Source organism: Leuresthes tenuis, unplaced genomic scaffold (assembly GCF_036924035.1).
Source record: "Leuresthes tenuis unplaced genomic scaffold, fLeuTen1.0.hap1 SCAF_21, whole genome shotgun sequence".
NCBI lineage: Eukaryota > Metazoa > Chordata > Actinopteri > Atheriniformes > Atherinopsidae > Leuresthes > Leuresthes tenuis.
The window spans coordinates 1,472,011-1,481,526 of record NW_027325375.1 but is presented as its reverse complement, the minus strand read 5'-3'; the positions used below and the strand labels follow the sequence as shown (position 1 = coordinate 1,481,526).

Genomic DNA, 9,516 nt, shown 5'->3' with positions numbered 1-9,516 from the left:
AGAAAGCCTCTTTGACACACTTGTAGTACATTTGTGTGACTTTTTGTGAGCCAGCCAAGTTTTTTGGCTCGTGGTGGATCCCACCCACATGCTCTTTGAGCTCTCCTTTGTGCTCTCCACCCTCCGACTCACCTGTTCATCAGGATGAATAAGCTCCAGTCGAGGTTTTCTATCCAAAATCGTCCCCTGATGGTATCTCAACTCTCTGGTCTCATAGCTTTCAAAGGCTGTGATCAGATTTTAGACTAAATCAATGCTTTAAACCAGTGGGACGCCCTTTGATAAAGTCAAGGTAAATATTCTATATACTTTAACTGTATTTTCACTCGTTTTTAAAGGAAATCACTCTTCCTTCTCACTGTTCCCTCTTTATTTTCATTTGTTTCGGTTGATTAAAGCAGAATTAAAGGTCACGACGGGCTCTGATCAGCTGCATTGGGCCTTATATTCTTTAGCCCCCCCCCCCTCACACCTCAAAAACAGCTCTGTTTGCAATGTGGATCGTTGGATCTCCCGGTTGTTCCAGCGAATGCTCCATCAGATTTTAATCTGAGGACTTCGGAGGCCAACAGGGCGAGTATTATCCCACTGAAAGAGTTCACAGCCACCGGGTGATGCAGCCTCTAAATAAGGCATTATCTGTCTTTATTTCACCAAAACTTAACCAATAAACACATCCACTGATGCCAGAGAGCTCCACACAGACTTAGAGAAGTGAATAAAAGACTTGGAGCACTGGATGTGATGCGCAATCAGAGGAGTTTTAGAAGTGAGTGCTCTAAAAAAGAAGCTGATGCAGTTTATCCTGCACCACTGACTATAGAGTGCGCTTTTAAAGGGGAACTCCGGTGTTTTTAAACCTTATTTCTGGCATTAAATCCGTTCATCTGCTCACTGAGAACAGTTTGGTGAAAGTCGGGGTCCTTCAGAAGATATTTAGATAACTGGAGATCCATATAACGGAGAGAACGGGGCTTAGAGGATGCAGCCTCTAAATAAGGCATTATCTGTCTTTATTTCACCAATACTTTAAGAAGAATGAATGAATGAACGTGTGCTATAGCTCTGTTAGCTCATAGCTCTGTTAGCTCATAGCTCTGTTAGCTCATAGCTGCTGTTAGCTCATAGCTGCTGTTAGCTCATAGCTGCTGTTAGCTCATAGCTCTGTTAGCTCATAGCTGCTGTTAGCTCATAGCTCTGTTAGCTCATAGCTCTGTTAGCTCATAGCTCTGTTAGCTCATAGCTGCTGTTATGTGGCTACTTGCAGCTATAGGAGAGCTAACGGAGGGATTTCTACACAGGCACTCTACTGGGACCACTTCATCCACACGCCCCCCTGCAGCACAGCTTATTCACTCCGTGCTCTGTGACAGTCGGCTAACTTCACACACAGTTTGCTGCTGATAGTTTTGTGCAACATGGCAGGATATTTATCAGATTTAGACAACTGTGCTGCAGGGGGGCGTGTGGATGAAGTGGTCCCAGTAGAGTGCCTGTGTAGAAATCCCTCCGTTAGCTCTCCTATAGCTGCAAGTAGCCACATAACGGCAGCAGATCCAGGTTTAAAAACACCGGAGTTCCCCTTTAAGTTTGTCCACAGCACAGAAACGCAGTTGTTTCACAGCAGATTATTAAATTGTGCACCTCGACCATCTTTTTTAGTCTCAAAAGCAGATTTTTTTATGTTAAACTCTTAGTATTTATCTTTGATAACCAAACCTGACCATTCTCTAGTGATGGGGAAGTAGGAAAAATAAGAGCATTTTGGAAAATGTTGGCTTTCACGGCGCTCAGCCATCAGCTTTTAAGTGTTTTTACTGGTTTCTTAAAAGCGTTTTTCCATTTTGTGACAGCTTCACGTCACACAAAGCGTTGCCCTCTCATAACTTCCAAAGCCAAACACAAAGCTCACAGCCGAGTGCGCTCCTGAGCCGGCTGGTTCCTCTAAAACCTGCTATATTCCCTATTTTCTTCCCTTTCTGTGTCACACAGGAGTATTTTTAGCTTTGCTCGACAGCTTTTCAGTAGAACTCCTGTTGGCCTGTTTTCAGCTGATTTGATCAGATGTGAATTTGGTGGTAAGTTCTGTGTCAGCGCACATAATGTGCCGCAGCTCTCCGATTTAAAAGCCTAAAGTGGAACTTTCATATAATGCACTGAATGTTCTCTGCGTCTAACTCACTTTGCCCTGTGTCTTCTTCTTCTTTGACTCTCTCCAGTCGGTGCTGTGACAAGAAGAGCTGCGGAAACCGTAATGAGACGCCCTCAGACCCTGTTATCATCGACAGGTACTGCCTCTCACTTTGGCCCTTTCTTTCTTTCACTCTCACACACTCAGTCGCAGACTCCAGAGCAGACGCAGGCCGGTCTGGCCGGTCTGAATGGCGGCTCTGGCCGGTCTGAATGGCGGCCCTGGCCGGTCTGAATGGCGGCCCTGGTGGGTCTGAATGGCGGCTCTGGCCGGTCTGAACGGCGGCCCTGGTGGGTCTGAACGGCGGCTCTGGCCGGTCTGAACGGCGGCTCTGGTGGGTCTGAATGGCGGCTCTGGCCGGTCCGAACGGCGGCCCTGGTGGGTCTGAACGGCGGCTCTGGCCGGTCTGAACGGCGGCCCTGGTGGGTCTGAACGGCGGCTCTGGCCGGTCTGAACGGCGGCTCTGGTGGGTCTGAATGGCGGCCCTGGCCGGTCCGAACGGCGGCCCTGGCCGGTCCGAACGGCGGCTCTGGCCGGTCTGAACGGCGGCCCTGGCCGGTCCGAACGGCGGCTCTGGCCGGTCTGAACGGCGGCCCTGGCCGGTCTGAACGGCGGCCCTGGCCGGTCCGAACGGCGGCCCTGGCCGGTCCGAACGGCGGCTCTGGCCGGTCTGAACGGCGGCCCTGGCCGGTCCGAACGGCGGCTCTGGCCGGTCTGAACGGCGGCTCTGGCCGGTCTGAAAGGCGGCCCTGGCCGGTCTGAACGGCGGCTCTGGCCGGTCTGAATGGCGGCCCTGGTGGGTCTGAATGGCGGCTCTGGCCGGTCTGAATGGCGGCCCTGGTGGGTCTGAACGGCGGCCCTGGCCGGTCCGAACGGCGGCTCTGGCCGGTCTGAACGGCGGCTCTGGCCGGTCTGAAAGGCGGCCCTGGCCGGTCTGAACGGCGGCTCTGGCCGGTCTGAATGGCGGCCCTGGTGGGTCTGAATGGCGGCTCTGGTGGGACGGGATGTTTGGGTGCTTATGAGATGCTGAGACAGATGCTCCTCAGATTGAACCAGAGGCCTCTGATGTGAGTGAGGCTTTGCATTTAAACAGCAGGCCTTATCGTTTGTGATGGGGCGTTCACGCGCACTTTACGCACAGCTGGACGTCGGCGCGCTGTCACTGATGTGTGCAGATGTGCGCAGATGTGTGCAGATGTGCATCAGCAGCTCAGATGAAACCAGAAAGCACACCTTCAGACTTGAGTGGACAAACAGAGCTGAAATGAGTGTGTTTCCTCTGCGGGATGCAAAGCTGTTTCCAAGCAAAGGCTCTTCTTCTGCATCTGTCTGTCTTACTTCCTGTCTGTCTGTCTGTCTGTCTGTCTGTGGGCTCGGAGGACTGAAGCTATCCCTCCCTTAACGCCCATCCCACCCCTCGTTCCGTCTCTCCTGCAGAAGCACAGAAAAATGGGTCACGAGCAAAGAGAAAAGCGACAGAGAAAAACTAAAACGAGATCCAACGTCATTTTAACGTCGCTTCATCTCGGCAGTTGTTTTAACCCTGTGTGAGCAGTTCTAAGCGCAGACGCACCGGCGCGCGCTGAGTGAGCCACGGGGAGAGGAGTGAAGCGTTCCCGTCACTGTCACTGCCAAGCGCGCTTAGAAAAGACACCTCAACCAACTGCAGCGTCTCCAATTCATGTAGATTCGTATGAAAAAATCTTTATTTTATTCATCCGTCTATTTTTTCTCTTATCACCAACAGACACGAGGCGTTTTTTATACTTTTCAACGTAAATTAATGCCAGTAAATGGGCAAAAGCACCGTTTTTAAGTTATTTTCATGTAGTTTTAGATGGTCTCTCTTGTTCTGCTGTCAGTCTTTATCAGGATCTCATTCTAATATCCTGAACTTTCCACATTCAGCCGTAAAAAATGACTCTCTGTCGGTGCTGCGCGTGATTACACGCGAGTTATATATGTCATCTCTTCTCTTTGAACCTAAAAACACGTTCTCTCTCTCTCTCTTTTGTGTGGAATAGAAGTGGGTTAGGGTTAGTAATGTGAGGGGGAGGGAGAGCACTTCATAGGATGAAAAAGTCTGTTTTCCAGTCAAATTATTTACTCTAAAACACCACAAAAAATACCCAGAAAGCAACTTTTTTTGTCTCCTGAGGTCAAAAACCGCCTGCTATAGATGAGGTGTTGCACAAGACATAAGGTTTGACTCCATGGGAACCGTGATGCCTGAGCGTGTGCACGGCGTTGTGTGTGTTTCCTGTGTGTGTGTTTATGAAGGGCATCATCCTATAGCACAGCCCCGTTCTTCTGTTTTTGCAGGCTGTCTCAGACGTCTCAGTTTACATCCCATTATACATTTGCCTGGAAGGTGTGTGCGTGTGCATGTGTGCATGTGTGTGCATGTGTGTGCGTGTGCATGTGTGTGTGCGTGTCATTTTCTATGGCTGAAAGCGAGAAGCAGAGGGAATTCTGGGAGATGTCAGGGAACTTGGTCGGGATGGAATGTCAAGGTTACCGTGGATACCGTGGGATACTTCCTGTTGCCCCCCACCCCTCCACGCTGCAGTGTTTCACAGCCTCTTGGTGTAACATCTGGAACTCTGCTGTCTGTGGAAGGAAAGAGACAGAAAAGGAGCTCTAAGTGTGTCACAGATCGTAAACACGAGCAAAGTCCAGCGATGATGAGACTCAAAGTTTTTCTCACAGCTCTCAGCTCCATCATACTTACTGGTGTCTGGGTTTGATTGACAGCAGCTGGCAGGCTGGGCCCAGACAGGGGAAGGACATACGAAGCAAACAGACGTGCCGCATCTCTCAGACTATCAGGCAAACAAAAGCCTGCATCTAAGCAGCCCAAAACAGGAGAGCTTTTTATCCATACAGCCTGAAAACTGCCAGTATTTGGTCAGATTCCAGCACAAAGGTCAGTGCAAAACTCCGGGGCCTTTCACCAAGTGTCATGAAGTATTCAGCTCAGCACTTTCCTGTGTAGTTCTGCTCATGAAAAGGCCTCATCCCTCACCTTGGTGGTGGAATAAGTCACGATGCGTGACGAGTTTTTGCAGGAAAGCTAATTTAGCTTCTGAATTAGCAGCTTTTGACTGTAAAATACGTTTAAAATCCAGTTATTTTGCACATTTTCTCTCTTATCTTTGCAAATGGCCCCTTCTTCCTCTGAATTAGCAGCTTTTGACTGTATTTAGTCCAACACTGTTCACTGATTTTTGTAAAATACGTTTAAAATCCAGTGATTAAAGGAGTTATTTTGCACATTTTCTCTCTTATCTTTGCAAATGGCCCCTTCTTCCTCTGAATTTGCAGCTTTTGGCTGTATTTAGTCCAACACTGTTCACTGATTTTTGTAAAATACGTTTAAAATCCAGTTATTTTGCACGTTTTCTCTCTTATCTTTGCAAATGGCCCCTTCTTCCTCTGAATTAGCAGCTTTTGACTGTATTTAGTCCAACACTGTTCACTGATTTTTGTAAAATACGTTTAAAATCCAGTTATTTTGCACGTTTTCTCTCTTATCTTTGCAAATGGCCCCTTCTTCCTCTGAATTAGCAGCTTTTGACTGTATTTAGTCCAACACTGTTCACTGATTTTTGTAAAATACGTTTAAAATCCAGTGATTAAAGGAGTTATTTTGCACATTTTCTCTCTTATCTTTGCAAATGGCCCCTTCTTCCTCTGAATTTGCAGCTTTTGGCTGTATTTAGTCCAACACTGTTCACTGATTTTTGTAAAATACGTTTAAAATCCAGTTATTTTGCACATTTTCTCTCTTAACTTTGCAAATGGCCCCTTCTTCCTCTGAAGGTGCACATATTTACCGACACTGGGGGCAGATTATCAGCTGTGGGAGGCTAATCTCACAGAAATACCAAGCGGGTAAAGTTTAGTAAAGTCAGCAGAAGAACATGTGGTGTTTAAGAAGTCTTTCTCCATGAATCAGAGGAACGTGACGTGAGTTTCTGTGAGGTTTCTGGAAGCTTCTGTCCTGCCATGCAATAGATATACAGTAGACTGCTTTAAAATGCCCCCCCCCCACTGTTTCCTTTCCCATTTAATGTCCAGCCTGATGCATTAAGTTGGGAGAATGATGTTCAGTGAAGTAAAAAGAGCAGCCTGTGCTGCCTTTATTTATGGGTAAAGGGGAGTTTGTGCTTGTGACTGACAGCTCATGGCGTCGGTAAAGATGTCGGTCCATGTGTGCGCCGCTGTGCATGTGACTGACAGCTCGTGGCGTCGGTAAAGATGTCGGTCCATGTGTGCGCCGCTGTGCATGTGACTGACAGCTGGCTCATCTTTGCATGTGTGTGAGAGAGTGTGTGGCCCAGTTAATCCGTGTGTTTCTCAGGGTTAATGTAGGGTTAACGACATGCAACGATATCCTATCATACGCCTGCTTGACTCCAAAAGAGCTACATCCACTCTCCTCTGGGTGTGACTCTTCCTTTCAGATTCAGCTTGTAAAACTCGCCGTGCCCCCCCCCCCCCATCCTGCCTTCTCTCTGCACCTTCCTTGCCTCTGTTTCAGTCGCTTCGCGGCCCCCGGGGGTTACCTACCTCGCTGCTCGGCTCGCTGCATGTTTAGATTTCCACAATTGGCTTAATAAGCTCAGGCTGTGCCTGCATTTGTGTGTGCAGTTTTGGGGGGGGGGGGGGGGTTATAGTCTCAGTGTCAGGACTTAGGTGGGCAGCTTGAAAGTGTGTCTAAAGGGGCCCACATAAGCCTGAGGGTTTAAGGGGTTCCCCTGGTTTGTGTGTGCGTCGTCTCGGGGTTAAGAGGGTCACCGCTTGAGGAAGAGATGATGGGAACGAGGAAGGGATGGAGGAGCGAAAGGACCGGGATGAGACGGCGTTTAGAGGGAGGAGGAGGCAGGCTTCAGTCTGGGGAGTCCTGTCAATCAACAGCAAGGGGCAGGGGAGGCGGGGGAGCTGTCAATCAGCCGGGAGAGGAGGCAGGGAGGGGAGAAAGTGAAGAAAGACGACAGGCTTCTAAACGATGTCTTCATCTTCTCTGCCTTTGTCTTCCTCTCTCTCTCTCTCACTTGTCCCAGTTACCAAAATATCTGTGGCAGCCGGATGGCGTTCGCTCAGCTGTCAGCGTCTGACACAGATTACGGGTTCATTTCCCTCCTCCCGCCTTGACCTGTCCTCGTCCCTCACTGCCTGCCTTTCTTTCAGCGCTCCATCCTCCACTGAAAGTGAGGAAATAAGGAATATGATAGAATCTATTTCCAGTTTTTGCACATTTTATTTCAGTTTCACAACCCAAAGGTTTCCAGGAGCTGTTTGTTTGTGCCACAAACGCAGTGACGCTCTACTGGAATGAGAACAAATCGCTTTGGAGAGCTGTGAGAAACGCTGACTCGCATAAACAGACACATGATAAAGACTTGGACTGAAACCCAGGACACTTTTATGAGTTCTTGTGGAAATTCTTCTGTTTTCCTGCAGCGGGACTCATCAACCACACAGAAAAGGGAGCTTTGTAGACTGGTTTTAATGGCTCCTCAGGTGGTTTCCGTGCTGAAACACGCAGGATGGTGTCGGGTCGGATCTGTTCCTGCTGGAGCTCCATTACTTTATGCGTTACTTATCTTTCTATCCGAGTTCTATCGACTTTTGACGGCTGTGCAGAGCAGATGCAGCCGGTCTGGGCTGCACTGAGCTTTGAGTTCAAGGTGTTTCTGTGATTTATCGCACTCTCCTGGACTGAATCTGACTAAATCAGCTTGATTTCTGCTCTTTCTGTTGTTGGGGGTGCTCATAAATGCGCAGAATCTCCTTTTGGGTGCATTTGTTGGTTCGTGGAGCTGAAATCACTTGTTGATTTGAGGGATTCTGGCGCCATTCTTCCCGTGTTAAAGGTCGGCAGCTGTTGGGAATTATTAATTTTTTAACTGTTTATTCGTGTGTTTATGAGCTTGAGAGGGAGATGCCGGTCTGTTTTATGCATTCCTCTCACTTAGCGTGCACCTGTCCCTGCATTTAGAAGCTTACAGCTCACTTCTTTACCTGCTGATTAAGTTTAACTGCCTGTTTTAATGGAAGTTTTCTGTGGGCTGAGTTTCTAAAGCTCACTCTGGGTCAAAGCTGGACAGTTTCTCTGTCATCCTCTTTCTTTTTATTCATCTAATTTTCATTATCTCCTTGTTTTCTTTCACTTAATGTTTGTCTCTCCGTATTAGATGAAGTATTTGTCTTTAATCCTCTTTTCCTTTCCTTCTTTTCTGAGCTTTGAAGCCAATGAGAGACCTGGAGAAGTCTTATTTGTTCATTTATTTTTAGCAGTTTCTGAGGAGAGCAAGCTTCTGTCTCCATCTTTATGCGTTTGTGTTGCAGGAACGAGGGGGGGGGGCATATTACTCTAAAGACTGCCAAGGGGCACGACTGCAGAGGGTCTGCACAGATGTGTGATGTGTGTTTGCAATCCCTTGTTTCCTCCTCTTTCACCTCTCTCATCCTCCCTTTCCGGCCTTCCCGTTCCTGTGTCCCGCTGCACAGCCCCCAACACGCACGTGCACGCTCACACGTGCACGCCTACACCCCAACACACACATTTAGGCTCAGGTTACCCTAAAAGCTACAAACACTGACACCATAGCCTCCTGCTGAAGCTGCTGTGATGTCAGAAACTGATCAGATTCAGTGGATTTTTCCTCAGATAAGTGAAAATAAATGAATTCTACGACTTTACTGCATCGTGGAGAAAAGGTCAGATGAGCAGAACCGGCCTTAGATCAAATCTATGTTGGTCCAGAGAGCAAAGTGTATTAGTGTGGTAATAAATGCATCTATCTTATCAGCAGGGCTTCATTCATAGGGCGGGTTAGATAGGCTTGGAACACATCCGTGCTGGAAGAAGACAAATCCAGAACAGCAGGAAGAGGAGCGCCGATGCAGGCCAGGCAGCGTAAGAGAGGAAGGAAAAATGATGTCGAATGTGGCCAAAAAGGTGAATCCAACCTGATCTGAGGAGATCTGCGTGTGTCAGTATTTTAAATGCATTTTCGTAGAGTCAAAAACCTAAAAGCCACTGAGAAAAAGCCCATTTTTCTGCATCTAAACCAACTCAAAGCTCAAAAATCAGTGGTTTGAGTGAGTTTTCTGGATCAGAAAGTCGATTATTTTGTTGCTATCCGTTCTTAACTTCTTAAGAAGTTACCAGGAGCCAGTCTGACGCTGAAGGGAGGTGTCGCCCCCAGGATGGCGTTCACTCAAACCTCCGCCCAGGATGCTCCTCGGAGAGCTTTAACAGAACATGAGACGCTTCGTGTGATCTGTAGAAAGCACAAAGAACGTGTTTCAATCCT

At 48.1% G+C, this 9,516-nt stretch overlaps 1 protein-coding gene across 3 annotated transcripts in view; it reads left to right on the top strand.

The window, feature by feature from the left end:
* Positions 1-9,516, top strand: part of LOC140280212 (transcription factor COE1-like) — a 104,734-nt gene that overhangs the window by 21,038 nt on the left and 74,180 nt on the right. For all 3 annotated transcript variants that reach the window (XM_072375511.1, XM_072375510.1, XM_072375509.1), the window contains exon 6: positions 2,220-2,288. In XM_072375511.1, the coding sequence (XP_072231612.1) occupies positions 2,220-2,288 (69 nt within the window). The remainder of the gene's footprint in view (positions 1-2,219; positions 2,289-9,516) is intronic.